The sequence below is a fragment of the Adelges cooleyi genome, unplaced genomic scaffold, assembly GCF_023614345.1.
Source record: "Adelges cooleyi isolate 19-005CV unplaced genomic scaffold, UGA_ACOO_1.1 ACOO_flye_CR_arks_rails_tigmint_CR_PRNA_51, whole genome shotgun sequence".
Lineage (NCBI taxonomy): Eukaryota > Metazoa > Arthropoda > Insecta > Hemiptera > Adelgidae > Adelges > Adelges cooleyi.
The window spans coordinates 279,068-294,990 of record NW_026096199.1 but is presented as its reverse complement, the minus strand read 5'-3'; the positions used below and the strand labels follow the sequence as shown (position 1 = coordinate 294,990).

General features: G+C 32.3%; 2 protein-coding genes across 2 annotated transcripts; both read right to left on the bottom strand.

Moving 5' to 3' along the window:
• Window positions 1-2,680: 2,680 nt before the first annotated feature.
• On the bottom strand, window positions 2,681-3,199 carry LOC126842333 (deoxyuridine 5'-triphosphate nucleotidohydrolase, mitochondrial-like). The gene is made up of 2 exons (XM_050579261.1): window positions 2,938-3,199; window positions 2,681-2,877 (listed from the first exon to the last, which is right to left on the bottom strand). Exons 1-2 carry the CDS (start codon window positions 3,155-3,157, stop codon window positions 2,681-2,683), a joined length of 417 nt encoding a protein of 138 aa, XP_050435218.1. The 5' UTR covers window positions 3,158-3,199.
• A 2,593-nt stretch (window positions 3,200-5,792) lies between these two features.
• On the bottom strand, window positions 5,793-6,476 carry LOC126842325 (uncharacterized). The gene has a single exon (XM_050579253.1). The coding sequence runs from the start codon at window positions 6,474-6,476 to the stop codon at window positions 5,793-5,795; it is 684 nt and encodes a 227-aa protein (XP_050435210.1).
• Between the last annotated feature and the right edge of the window lie 9,447 nt (window positions 6,477-15,923).

Here is a 15,923-nt window from a genome sequence, read left to right as displayed (position 1 = left end):
TTGGCCGCGATATATATCGTATGCCTAAAGCATCGGAGGGTGCCGGAGGAGTAAAAGCGGGCCACTACCGTCTTGATTCATAAGAAGGGCGACGAGGCCGAGCTGGCCAACTGGCGGCCAATTGCGCTTAGCCGCACAATCTACAAGTTGTACGCGGGCTGTCTAGCGAAAAGACTGACAGCATGGCTCTTAGAGAACGATGCGGTGAGCCCGTGCCAGAAGGGGTTTTTACCGGCGGACGGAGCATTCGAGCACGTGCACACACTAAAACGTGACCGGAGTGGGCGTTCCGACAAGTGTGTGGCGTGGCTTGATGTGTCCAACGCGTTCGGGTCGGTGCCGCACAACGTGCTGGTGAGCGCCGTTAAAGCCTCGGGAGCGGGCGACTCCTTAGCGGACATCGTCCGGGACCTATACGACGGTTCGGTCTCCCAGGTCAGTTTGGCCGGCGGAGTCACCGGCGAGATTCCGGTGCGATCGGGGATCAAGCAAGGGTGCCCGTTGAGTGGCCTGCTGTTTGTGCTGGCCATTGATCCAACCGTCCGGGCCCTGCAGGGGGACGCAGTGGACCATAAGGTTATGGCGTTCGCAGTTGACCTATGCGTACTGAGCAGCGACCCCACGGAACTGCAGGGGGCGATCGATACCGCGGAGAGCCACTTGGCGCGGATCGCGCTGGCCTTGAACGCGGGGAAATGTGCCTCGCTCCATGTATCTGGTCGGACTCCAGTGGGAACGAGGGACACGCGTTTCAAGGTGGGCGGTCGCGAGATACGCAGCCTCGGCGAGGGCGAGATGGCAATGTTCCTGGGAGTACAGGTGGGGTTTCGCGTTGTGCCGCCAATGGCCACGCTGGCCGAAATCACTGAGGTCGGGCTTAAAATTATTAGGAGTAAGTTGGCTCCGTGGCAGCGGTTGGACGCGTTGAAAACGTTCTTCTACCCGTCTGCCACGTACTCCCAAAGATTTGGGGAGTATAGCAAAACCGAATGGGAGCAGATCGACAGAATAATGCGTCCGGAGATTAAGGCCACTCTGGGTGTGCCGCAAGAGGCGTGCTCCGAGTACCTCTACGGATCGGCAGCCAGCGGCGCGTGTGCCATCCGGTTGTTGGTCGAGGATTCAGATATCGCGGCGGTCGACTCGGCATTTAAGCTACTGACGTCCCCCGACGCCAGGTGATGGCTGACGCCAAGGCTCATTTGAGCTTTGTAGTCGAGAATAAGACGGGCGGACACGCCGCGCCGCGCTTATGACAGAATTCCTATCGGGCAGCTGCGAGGGAGAGCTGCGGACGGATAGGTCATGGGCTGTTGGAAGAACAGTGTGGTCCAATGCCCGCAACGCCTCTCGGCGAATTCAAGTGAAGTGGAGCCCGGAAGGCGACGCCGTTGCGATCCGGAGGAAAGGAGCAACGATGCGGGCGAAACACCGCCACGAGGTAATGAGGTCGTTGCGTGAAGAGTTGCGGATGGAACGGAGCGAGTCGCTCCGCGCTAAGCCTGACCAAGGTCGGGCGATGGAGTGTGTTGCGGCGCACCGTGCGTCGTCACACTTCATACGCGCGGGCGACTACACCAGGTTTGCCGACTGGCGTTTCATTCACCGGGCACGGCTCAATCTCGTAGCGTTAAACGGGTCAGCGTCGTGGCGGTCTGGCGACCGCAGTTGTCGGTGATGTGGGTATATTACTGAAAGCCTAGCCCACGTCGTTGACCACTGCTGGCGCTATGCCGCCATGTACATGGCCCGCCACAACGCAGTGGTGGCAAGGATTAAGAAGGCGGCGGTACCCAAGTTCGAGATCATCAAGAACATAAGTCAGTTCTTATACGTTGTTCTGCATTAATGAAAAACATACCGGAATAAATTTGAGTGAACAAATAAAAAAAACTATAGATGAATGGCACCTTGAAGGTAAATTAGAATTGGCAGTTTCTGATAATGCTAATAATATAAAAAATGCATTAGGTTTATTAAAATTAAAACACATGGGATGCTTTGCCCATACTCTAAATCTTGTTGTTCAATCGGCTGTTATTTTAGAAAACAATCTAATTTATAAAGTAAAGACAATTGTCACTAATTTTCGAAAAAGTACAGTAGCTAATAACAAACTCATTACTTATCAAATAAATAATGGCATAGATAAACCAAAAAAGTTGATTCAAGATGTACAGACTAGGTGGAATGCCACATATTATATGTTAAATCGTTTTATAGAATTAGAAAATTCTATAAGAGGGACATTGGGTTTGCTTGATAAAGCACCTCAGAGCTTAAGCTGCGATGAGTGGACAGTAATAAAATAATTATGTACTGTATTAAGACCTTTTGAAGAGGCTACTAAAGCAGTAAGTGGTGAATCTTACATGACTGCATCTATAGTCATTGTATTAACTCAAGGTTTATTAAATGCATGTAAAAAATTGTCTACGATAGTAGTAGTAATTTGGGGCTTTACCGCCCATTTTTACAAATAGTAGTATATTAAACTAGAAATGAATAACAACATCTCTTTATATAGTATAATACCTTTTATTAATCATAATAATTATAATATTTTATGATTTTTCAATCTGTATAGTAAAAAATAAACTTACATAAAGGTTTTTTGTCTCTATTATTCAAAGCTAAATCAATTTTAAATTACATAAATTCTACCTAACACACATGAAAATTATCCTGAAGAACCGAATCCTTTTTCTCCTCTATCAGTTTTATCTAATGACCGAAGTTCCCTGAGTTCTGGATACACAATTTTTTCACATATTAGTTGTGCTACTCGATCTCCACGTTGAACGATAAAGTCTACATCAGAATGATTGAATAGGAGAATACCAACGTTTCCGCGGTAATCTTGATCAATTACTCCAGCTAGGATTTAAAAAAAAAATATATAACATTTTATTTAGTGATTAGATTTTATAAGCATACCTCCAACATCAATAAAATGTTTCCATGCTAATCCTGATCTCGGTGCAATTCGTCCATATGTACCATGTGGTACCACAATTTGTAGATCGGTCTTAATCAATTCTTTTCCATGTGCTACTACAATATATTGGTATGCACTTTTTAGATCGTATCCAGCCGCATGTTGACTTCCTCTAATCGGCGTGTATGCTTTATCGGTTAATTTAGAAAATAAAAGCATCTAAAGTTTTAAACAATCATTCATTCATAATAATCTTTATTTAATTTAACCCTAGCTTCATTTACTAATTTTATCATAGCATCATTCGTTTTTTTGTCTAAACTTTTTTCTAATTTTTTTTCTAATTCATCATTCATTAACGTCATATTTATTTTATTTTCCAAACTAGTGATACATTCTTTGAATGAGTTATTTAATTCAGATTTTATTGTTTCTATTGTATTTTTTGAAACATTAGTTATTGATTCATTATGTGTATTTAGTTTTTTTTCTAAACTATCTTTTAAACCAGTCTGAGTTTCTAAGATAGAATTTTTTATACTATTTTCCAAATCAATTAATTTCGAATTTAAATATTTACCAACTCCGATATCATTGAAATGATTTATATGATGACCAAAATAATCCATTATTAATTTAAAAATAGAGATCTTAACAGTGACAAGGACTTCTTATATACTAAAACCAAAACAAAAAAAACTATATTATACGAGTTTACGCACTTCTCGGGTAAATGGCGAATACTCAACTATGCGGTCGTGTATTAACATACAATAAGCACTAACACCAGTTAAATTATCATCAGCTTCTATTTCTAAACGTAAGTCAATTGTAGAAGAAATTTCAGAATCGTTTTGTTTACTAACATCTAAAACAATAATTGGAGCATTTGATAAAAACAATTTTGGACTTAGTATCGGATTTCGAAGTCCATTTTCATAATATGATTCTTGAAACGATGTATACATATTATATAATAATGTAAAATCGTTGTGCGTAAAATCTAAATTTAAATTATCATAAGGATAAACATTTGAGTTCAGAAACACTTTAATATTTTTCAACTTAGAATGATCAAATTCGCTTTTGTCTGCAGTTATTGAATTGTTACGATTTTTTTGGAGGCCTACAATGATATAACGAGGTTTTTCCAATTTCGTTGATGTTTTTAAATTCCATAGTACATTTTTCGTGTTTCCGAGTTCAGGGTAAGTATATGTTTCAAATGATCTAAATGGTATAAACAAATGTTTTTCTTTTTCAACTATTTTCATTAACTTTAGACGCTGGCTATCATCAACACTAACATGAGGAACTTTCCAAACAATATTCTTAATATTCACACTACCTGTAGTTGCATCATCACTTTTTTTAATCAATGCATTTAAATCACTATTTGATCTAGTTAATATGAGTTCTATTCGTGAATTTAATAAAATTTTTCTATAATGCTCAAAAAAGCCTAACCAGTATTTTAGTGGTATACATGCTGTAAAATGACCATTTGTGTCTGATATGGATGAACTATTTTTGAAAGTCCATCCAGCATTTTCATAACAATAATAATTATCTGGTGTACTTGAAAGATATCCTTTGATAGAACTTGTAATACCTAACATTCGTGAACTATCTATCTCGATACCATTTAATTCTAAACGAACTTGTTCAAAAAGAAAAGATAATCCATTATTACCTAGTTTTACTTTATCTTTATCTTCAATGTCGCCTTCGATGTATAAAAAGCTTTCATGTAAATATGGGTATACATCAGTTTGTTGTACACATATCCTAATTTCATCATTATTATTAAAAGCTTTAGTATAAGGAATATATGAGTGAAAATCAAAATTAGTTATTTTCGAATCTGACACATAACCCATATCAACTTCCAAAATATCATTTTCAGGCATTTCGATTACTTTTTAATTCAAATCCAAGTTGTCTTAAAATATTTTTATTTTTATCAATAGTGAAATCGATTGTTTCAGAACAGTAAACATATGATTTAAATGTACTGATGTTTGGAAATATGCTAAATACAATATTTGGATGGGTTTTTTTAATCATGTTTTTAATATATTCATTTATTTGACTTAGTTCATAACACCCTGGTTCTATTTCAAGCTTTAAGATTTCTTTATCCGTTTGTTCACTCAGAATGTGTTCATTACTTTTTGAGAAAAAATCGGAAGATTTATTAATATTACTCGTATATGATTCCGTGAAATATTTAGATAAATGTCTTGGATTATGATCAATAGCATTCTTATCTGATTCTAGTGAAGAACTACTGCTTACAGGAACATCGCGTTTATTTAATATTGTATTGTTCTTTATAATTATTCTCAATTTATTATTGCTTTCATTAATATTAGGAAAAGAATTATATGTCTGAAGATTTAATAATGCTATTTCTGAGTCCTCAGCTATAGTTAGTGATGGAAAAAAATTTGTTGATAACTCTGTAGTGTTACCTGATAAACTTATTGTTGTTGATTCATACATTGTAAAAAATCAATACATAAATGACCACAAATAAATGTATTATAATTTTGATATTTTGAGTAATTATATAAAATATTGTACCCTTTAAAACGATTTTGGAGTTCAATTGGTGGTGGTAAATTACCAAAGCTATCAAAATACCATATGTTGTTATATTTTTTAAAGTAAGCAACCCAATGCGATCCTTTTTGACTTATTCCAGCAAGGTTAATAACCGCACATTCGTTTTTAAAAATAGTTTTTGGTAAGCTGTCACGTGAAAATACACCACGGAAATGTGGAATTTTTAATTGTGCAACATGTTTTATAATGTCTTGAGAGGAAAGAGGTCTATTAGGTAGCATAGTAATTAGTTTTTTTTTTTCTTAATATTTCTTCTTTTCTTCACACCTAAACCTGATTTGTCTAAGTATAAACCTTTACCATTACGAACATTCAAATATAAGCCTTTACCAATTTTTTTCGTTTGTCCAGTTTTAGAATCTTTAACAGCTTTATAGATATTTGCTGCACCAGACGCAAGACTACCGAGGGCTGAAAGTCCTGCAAATATTGGTATCAAAGGTATAGCAGAACCCCTTTGATTTGGTACCTTAATTTTTCTAACTTTTTTAGACTTTCTTCGAGATATTCTTTTTCTTACTGCTCCAACTAATTTACCACCTTTTTTAGCTTTGCAACAACCCATACCAATTTTACGTTTAGCTTTCATAATGTTAGTAACGGTGTAGGCTGCAGCTTTTTCCCCGAATGAACTATCTTTTGCTTTCACCCTATCCCACGCTTGAAATTCTAATTTTTTATCAGCTAAATTACGGTTTGTTACGTCTTTATTTTTTAAATACGCTATATCGTGGTCACGACAAGCCTCATCAAGAAGATTTATAGGTTTATCACCTCTAGCCAATCTTTTTTCAAGTTTTGTTCCAGGTCCACAATATTTATAACCTGGTAAATGTGCTTCGAACGGAAGTTTATTTATTAGTGTATTAACGAGACCTTTACCGGTTATACACTTTTGCACTCTTGGCATTTCCTATATATACTAAGTATTTTTTCTTAGTTCACAACTATTATATATACAAAAAAAAAATGCGTTTTATAGAACAGAATAGTAAATTAAATATTAAAAATATAGACACAGAACAACATTTCTAATAAAGCAATCTCAAGACATGGACCTTTACTACCAGATAGTATCCGATGTATTATTGTTGGATCTAGTGGCTCTGGTAAAACAAATGTAGTGTTTAATCTTCTTACACATATAAATGGTTTAAAATTTGAAAACGTTTATTTGTATACAAAAACGCTTAACCAAGAAAAATATATTTTATTGAAACAAATTTTTGATGGTCTAGAAGGAGTGAAGCTGTTTATTTTTACGGAAGCTGAAGAAGTAGTTAAACCACAAATAACGAATCCAAATTCTATTTTTATTTTTGATGATGTGTTGTGTGATACTCAAATACCCATTCAAGATTATTTTAGTATGGGGAGACATTTTGGTGCTAATTCAGTTTTCTTTTTAGTTCAAAGTTATTCTAAAGTTTTAAAACGATTGGTACGCGATAACTGTAATTTATTAGTGGTGTTCAAACAAGACGAACGTAATCTAAGACATATATTTAATGATCATATTTCAACTGATATGGATTATCTAAATTTTCAAAAAATGTGTATTTATTGTTGGGGCTATGAAAAATATGGTTTTCTTGTTATAGATAAAACTAGAAATGTTAATGATGGTCGGTACAGACGTGGTTTTGATGTCTATATAAGCTTGGTGTAAACTGAAATATTTTTTAGTTTGCTAAAATGTCAGAAAACAAAATATTACTTAACAATTTGGTAGAATCAAAAAATAATATTAAGCGGAAAATTATGGAGTTAAAGCGCGGTGTTTTAGATTCTGAATATACATTTAACGAAACATTTAAACCGATTATAGAACCACTTAATATGCTAGTTAATGACAATAAAACGAATAATGTTATTGATGAGGAATTATCTGTTACAACAAATGAGGAAAACGCTGATCCTTAATTATATGAATTCAACAATTTTATGAAATTACCTCCAAATAGAAGATCATATGATCCATTTTATGGTATGCGTTATGATAATATTGATAATCAACTAAAAATTGGTAATTTCCCAGTATTCATTGCCAACAATAAAATTTATGTAGCAGACAAAGACTATGATTGGACCCCAGGTCTATGGTCGTTACTTTGTGAAAAAAACCCTAAATTAACTACACGTCAGGATTTTAAATCGTATTACAAAATATTAGATGCTACAGAGGTTCACTTAAATGTTAACGGAGGACCTAAATCTAGCCAATCTTATAAATGGACTTTTATTGTTAAGCCATATTATACTGAAAAAATGTTACAATTGAAGACAACAAAAAGAGCGAAACTTGATGTCAGTTTTATAGCTTCAAAGGCAGCGGAAGCTGCTCATTCAAAAGATCCAATCACATTTAAAAAACCTACTGACTTAGAAAAGTCAGACGATTTTAAGTCAAAAGAAGGATCTGGTATATTATATAAGAATGTACAACCTAATACACAAATCATTTATTATGATAATCCAAATGAATTAGTGTCTAGGCTTGCTCTTTTAATGGCTTCTAAAGAGGCTGGGAATACAGGTGTAAGTAATGAAATAATATCAATAATTGAAGAACTTCGTGAACGAAAAATTATTGTTTAATTAAAAAAAAAAATATATATATATAAACATTACCACTCCTCCTCTATACAATTATTTATACTTTCTTCTAAAAAGTATTTTTTTAACGAATTTAAATTTAAATTAAAAAAAAGAAATGGTATTTTTTTAGAATTAATTATTAATAAGTCATATTTTTTAATTATACTATCTACCCATTCATCTATCTCTTCCCAGCTTATTTGTACTTCTTCTTCTTCTTCTTCTTCATCCTCTTTTTGATTCAGTAAATCCTTTCTATACCTATAATATTTTAATATATGGTTTAAAAAATAGAAGATGTTTTACATTTTTTTATATTACCAATAATTAATTTGTTCATCTTCTTCAACATCATCCTTATCTTCTATCTTCAACTCCTTAAAATATTCTTTAATCAGCTCGATTTTCTCTGTATGTTTTAAATGGTCCGGGACCCAAGGAACATAGTCGCAACATTTTATCATTTCCAAGTTATAATTAGAAATAGTTTGGTTTATAAATTGTTGGTCGTTGATACAAATCATTATGAACTGTAAAATAATGTAATAAAAATTAAGGTGATAGAAAAAAAATTATTTCAACTAGTTTACATATTAATCTATTATGACTTCTTTAAGAGATATAGCCAACGAATTACATAGACCAGCTAGAAAAATATTTCCAAGACGTAAAGTTATTACAAGGTTCATGGATGAACTTTGGCAAATTGATTTAATGGATATGCAGGCGCATTCGAGGAAAAATAGTGGTTTCAAATATATTTTAGTTGTTATTGATACGTTTACTAAATACGTATGGTTAGAACCTTTAAAAAATAAATCAGCAATTACTATAAAAGATGCGATGATGAAAATATTAAAAACTCATCAGCCTAAATTTGTTCAATCGGATTTTGGATTGGAATTTCATAATGAGAAATTTCAAAATATTATGAAAAAATATAACATTAAACATTATTCAACTTATAGTAGTATCAAGGCGGGGATGGTAGAACGAGTGATTAGAACTTTAAAAAATTATATTTATACAAATTTTACAGCTCAAGGTAGTTGGGACTGGATAAAAGCATTACCAAAACTAGTAAACAGATATAATAATAGTAGACACAGAACAATTAGTTGTACTCCACAAGAAGCCAGATTAACTCCTCATTCTGTTACACATAAAAGTTATTCTAGCAAAAGTTTAGAGAAAAAACCAAAATTTAAGTTAAATGAAAAGGTTAGAATATCAAAATATAAACACATTTTTAATAAATCTTACACGCCAAGTTGGACTACAGAAATTTTTACTATTAGCAACATTTTAGATACTAATCCTATAACCTACAAATTGTCTGATGAGAAAGGTGAGCTAATTTTAGGATGTTTTTATGAGCAAGAAATTAAAAAGACTAATTACCCTGATACATATCTTATAGAACGTGTCTTGAAAAGATCAAAAGGAAAAATGTATGTAAAGTATTTAGGACTAGATTCATCTCATAACTCATGGGTGAAAACAGAAAATATTGTAAAATAATTTTTATTAAAAAAAAAAAAAATACAATTTCTTTATATTAAACTATTAAAAATAGTAACTTAGTTATATATTTAAAAATTAAAGATTTATGTGTCTAGTTGACTAATATAAAATGTTAAACTAGTTAGGATCTTGTAGTTTATATGCTGATCTTTCAGAGCCAGCGAGGAAGATTTTATCCAGTCTACACTTCATTTGTACCCGTTCATCTCTATTGGTGGTTGAATGATGGATGCAATTGACAATACCCAATACCGGTCTAGAAAAAATGGTAGACTCTATCCGTTCAAAGTGGTACATATTTAGTTTTTTATGACCACCACATACAGTACGTTTAAATGTAGGATTTGATGCCAATAAAGACAAAACTTCACCGTTATCGTTTATGGTTACTGCAGCATTCATATCGAATTGCTCAATGGATGGATGTAGAAATATTTTCAAAATATCATTTATGACTACGTAATCCGGTCTTCTCCTAACATAGTATGTACCACCTGCATGTTCATTCCTCCACTTGCGTAGCACAATACGTGCATTGCCATCAAGTATATGACCGATGGGATATACATACTTGGCACCATTATCTATCGTTGGTACAAACGATGGAAATATCTCTTTTAGTTTTTCATCATCAAGCTCTCTATTATGATAAAATAGTATGATATCTGTTTCTGAAACGTCATCAATTGTTTGATTAAAATCATCGTCTGTCTCAAAGATAAAAATAAGAGCTAATTCTCCAGGCATTGCTGCAGTTACATTGAGTGAACGGAATGTTCGAAAAATTTCCAAGAAACGGTTGAATCGCGCCATCTAAATAACAGAATTATGTAAATAATTTTTTTAACATATAAAATTATTTACATATTTAAATTTTATAATGTTCATAAATATTTGTAGTGACCATGTGCTATTGTATCTATCCCATTCTCCAATATTATTCGCTTGTCATCGCTTGCACTAAGTGCGAGTTTGTAAATTTTTTTTGAATATACTTGATGTTTTCTGATTGAATTGTGTTCATAGATTGATATGTTATTGTATTGTTCTGACTAAAAGTGTTTTGACTAGAATATGCTTTTAAAACGCTGATATAATGTTCCATTTTCATATTTTTTTCAATCACATACTTTTTTACTCCTTTTGCTTTCTTTGTTTCCTTTCCTCCAACATTAAAAGCATACAGTTTCGGTCGCAAGGTTACAAATTCAAGTAAAATCAAACTTTTTAATTCATCTTTAAAGTAACCTGGTACATTCTTCCTCCTTTCTGAAAAACATGGATGATCTTTGGGAAAATTTGATGTATCGAAATATGGTGACAAATCATTTGTGAGATCAGCCATAAAATCGTCTGTAATAATTTCATAGATTAAGGAATCTGTATCGGAGTAGCATAATCTAATGTTGCGACCATACTTAGGCTTCATTACATTATAGTGAAAATTATACATAACAGTTTTGGAAATATCTAGAATAGCTAATCCTACATATATGGGTTTATCAAATTTAAGTTTCTCCTTGAACATGTGTATAGCCATTAGGTTATTAGAATAAATTGTACGATCTTTAAAACTAGGTTTTATCATTAAACGATGTGCCTGTCGATCAGTTGTCACCAATTTCATATTCATACGTTTTCTCACGTTTTCCATACATTTTCCAAAAACAGAATTGATAGCGAGTTTCCAAAACGCTTTTTCAAACTCATTTGTTGCGTTTCGTCTCATTTTAGTACAAAGTTTTACGTAGGGTGCCATCCATTTCTTTTGCTCGAATTTAACAATTCTATGTACTTTTGTTACAACTAATCCGTTTGCGATAGCTTGCTTCAGTGAACGATAATGTACAACATAATTTCGTTTAGGATTAAAAGTAGTCATCAATTTTTTCACCTTTGAATTAGGTGGGAATGTAAATTCGGGTAAAAATGGGAAATCGTTATGATCATTGTGTAAATGCTCAGGGTAATCAACATCAACTTCTAATATATAACCATACTTTGAATTGTTTGGTATTGTTGTAATATCTAATGATAAATCTTCTAACCATTCGAAATTACGAAAAGGTAAAACCGATAGCATAGCTTTCCCATAGAGGTTTACACAGTCAAAATATGTAAGCCAAGACGTGGGTTTATCAGGATTGTAATTAATTCCCTCGACATTAGGGATATTAGCTTTTACGTGTCGTTTAACACTGTTACAGATACCTCCGCGAATACCGGTTTCAAGCATGAGATGCATATCATAATCTTTTAGCCTTTCAAGTTCAACATTAGTAAATTTCAACATTGCTTGGAATGCGAATCCTGGAGCTGTAAAATAATGTGATGCATCAAGATGAAATGTGTTCATACAAAGATTTCGAAATGACTCGAAAACATCGGCTAATATTAAAATATCAGTCAACAGATAGTGATCAGAATATTCACCTAAAGTTTTTATTCTAAATGTATTCCACACAGTTTTCGCATGGTTATAATCTTGGTTACTGATTTCTTCATCATTTAGTGAGTTGTAAAAGTGTTTTTTGGATGGTAAATAAGTCTGTTCAGGTTTATCCCAGTTATTCACGTATTCGTAGGGGAAACAACCTTTACGACATACTAAATCTAATTTATCTATTGAAAAAAATCGTAATGTCTCTTTAAACCTAGATTTGTCTTCGGCTAAATTATTAGCAAGCGTACTTAAAGGCTCTGACATAAATCTAAACGTATCTATGAATTTTATTTTCATAGTTTTGGAAATTTCTTTGCTAAATGAAATATATTTTTCACTCGAATTAGGAATAACATCAATTCGTTTGTTATTTATTCCTAATTGATGTACTATGAAATGACTATCGTACGCTAAGTTATGAAAATAAATTGGAATGAAAGTTACATTTTTCAACTTGAAATTACAGGTCAAACATAATACATTTCTAAATTTACCCGTAAAATGACAGTGATCTCTAACTTTTATGGTATTGATAAAAGATCGCTTACATATTTCACAATTGCTAGCGTTTTGAAATCGATTTGTTTCTTCACTAGTTAAAGGATTCATTGCTATGTTTGTTTGATATAATTTATCTACTTCTTCTCCGACTTTTATAAGAGCTTCCATAAATTTTTTGGCAGCATTTTCACCTCTGTAAATAACTGGTTTTTTAGGTATTTTAAGTTCATTAACTAATTCAGGTGGAATGGTTGTGTAATCAATTTTAACATAAAAGCCAAAACTCATCGGTTTGTGTTGAAAAGTTTTAATAGATTTCTGTTTTTCATTTGACTGTTCCATAAGAGGTTTTAAAAAACATTCAAAATCTGCATAGATCACTATTGGTACGCGTTGAGTAGCTATATAATTTGTAAATTTGATTACAGAATCATCATGATCTTCAAGCATAACTGGTCTGCTTAATTTATGTTGAGAACAGAATTTTTTATGTTCTCGTAGTCCTTCAAACCCCCATAATTTATTCTTACAAGGTGTGTTGTTAAAAATAGTAAAACATCGTTTGCAGATATTTATTTGTTCTTTGTGTTTAGTTCTTTGAGACCTAATAAGTCTTGAAAAATTGGATATAAAGCAATAATGTTGTCGTGAAGTGTTGCTAAGTAAAAGTAAGTCAAAATGGTTTAGTTTTTCAATATCGGAAACTAGTATTGGATAAATTAATGATTTACTGTCTAGTCCATATATGTTAATGGAAACATTATTGATCTTTGCAAATTGTCTTACTTCTTTAATCGAAGTTGGGAATGTGATACACTTGAAATCAAATTTATTTTTAGTCTCTAAATAATCAAAATATTTTTTAGAGAATTTACTTTTATTATTACGCCTATCAAACTTAGACAATATTGCATACTTAAAACATTTTTCGTCGTTATTATTTATGTTAACTATAGCTCTTCTACCCTGAATTTTTTGTGGTAGAGGAATGTATGATGAACCTTCTAAAGGTATACCATCAATATTTCGAAGAGACCAACCACTGCCTTTAGCAATAAATTCACTTTCTTCCTTCAAAAGTTTACCATATATATTATTCAACAATACTGTAAAATCGGATCCTGATGTTGTAAATGTGTTTTTTGTTTTAAACGAAATATCTTGCAACTCAAAAGTTAAAACATTTTCATACACACAATCCAAGTGAAGATTAAATTTAATTGAGTTATTTTTACACGCTTCCTTAATTTTTGGTAAAATAAATGTAGTAGCATATTTGAAAAAAAGTATAAAGTCTAGAAACTTTAACTTATTTTTTAAAAAGAAAGTTTTCGACCTGGACCTAAATCTTCCTATTTCTTGTAAACCATCACCAGTTGAACTCAAACGAATGTTTTTCGTAATTTTCATGTTTTTTTTTTTTTTTCAAACTAGAAATATAAAACCAAGAGTCACATAATCATATACAAATACAACAACAACAAAATTATTGATAAATTTAAATATTTTCTTTTATTGTTTTTATTATATTGTACATTTTTTTTATTATTTCATCATGTAATTTATTTTTTATTTTATTTTTATAAGTCTTTCTTCTCCTAGCATGTTTGCTAGGCTTGCCTAGTGCTTTAATAATTTTTATTTTTTCTTTAGGGTTTAATAAAAGTGTGGAAGTTTGTTGTGCCATACCTTAACAGTTTTTGAATGAGTTGACCTTGAGAGTGGTGAGGACTGTAACGATATTCTAAAAAAAAAAGAATCATAATGTTCATTCTTCATACTATTTTTTTTTTTAAAAAGACACTCAATATTTTCCATCCGTTGGTGACATAATTAAAATATATATTCTTTATTAGCACTGCTATCAAATAAATGACGCGACTTAAATAAAAAAAAATATGATTTTAAAGAGCACTACACAACTGGAGTAGAAAATTAGAACTGATAGCTCAATTTACACATCCGTTGGTGACATAATTAAAATATATATTTTTTATTAGCACTGTTATCAAATAAATGACGGCGACTTAAATAAAAAAATATGATTTTAAAGAGCACTACACAACAAGAGTACAAAATTAGAACTGATAGCTTAATTTATGCATCCGTTGGTGACATAATTAAAATATATATTTTTATTAGCACTGCTATCAAATAAATGACGGCGACTTAAATAAAAAATATATTTTTAAAGAGCACTACACAACAAGAGTACAAAATTAAATGTCTTTAAGTAAAAAATTATTACACTTACATAGCTAAGAATGATATAGTACTGTCGAAAACACTTCACTAGCAGGAGACGGTGTTTCCACTGGTAAAAGACGATCACAGACTGATGTTTAAAACACACGACTAGGCAGTATTTATGCAGTCGAAAGGTTATTCTCCTCCTCATATTATAATTTTAAAGACATTCACAACATATACCACTTCTATAGTGTTATTAAAAAAAAAATTAAATCGACCTCGCTTGGAGAATATAGTTAAACGTCTATAGCAGTTAGGTTCCTCAAGGATTGTAACACGCAGCGAATCGTAGGGTTTCTGTGGTCTGTGGTTAGTTCATTGAATCGTATTTATAAATTTTTTTTTTAGCTATTGTACAATGATTGTTACAATGTTACAACTGGAATGAATAAAAGAAGGTTAATTATCTTTCTCATATTATTATTTCGAAGACACTCTACATGGTATTATAAAAAACAGAATCATCCCACTCCGTACATATTTTCGCTTAAGTTATTTTTACCATGCAAATTTGAACGTTAGCACTATGGTGGGATATTTTTTATTTGTCAAGATTGGTATAAAACGAGAAAAAACATAAACATCGGAGTTATATTAACATTAGTTGTGTGACAGTACAGTTCGAATTTATTTTACAAACAAAATGTCGATTCTGGAATCATCCGACGAGGACTTCTTCGCAGTAAGTTAACTAAATAATAATAATAATATGAATGATATAAAAAATGTTTTTAGGAGACCTCACAGAGAAATGATGAATCAAGCTCGTTTGATCCACCACAAGTCAAGAAACCCAAAGTAGTTAGCAAAAATATAAGAAAACAGTCAAAAAACAACAAAACGGTATTATTTATTTATATACTTTTTTTGTTTTTTTTTTAAATAGTAAAATTATGTATTTTCAGTCAACAATTTTTCAAAAAGCGTTAAAGGATGCAGTTATTTTAGATGAAGCGAACTATGAAGAATCGATGCTGCTTTTACGTGACAATAATCAAAAATGTGTCATTAATATTAAAACACCGAGTCCAACGTCTTATA

Bases quoted from the DNA above. Each gene is read 5' to 3' on its own strand.
- LOC126842333 (XM_050579261.1), bottom strand. From the start codon at position 3,157: ATGCTTTTATTTTCTAAATTAACCGATAAAGCATACACGCCGATTAGA. The intron at 2,878-2,937 runs GTATGCTTATAA...TTTAAATCCTAG, and splicing joins ACATTTTATTGATGTTGGAG to CTGGAGTAATTGATCAAGAT.
- LOC126842325 (XM_050579253.1), bottom strand. From the start codon at position 6,476: ATGCCAAGAGTGCAAAAGTGTATAACCGGTAAAGGTCTCGTTAATACA.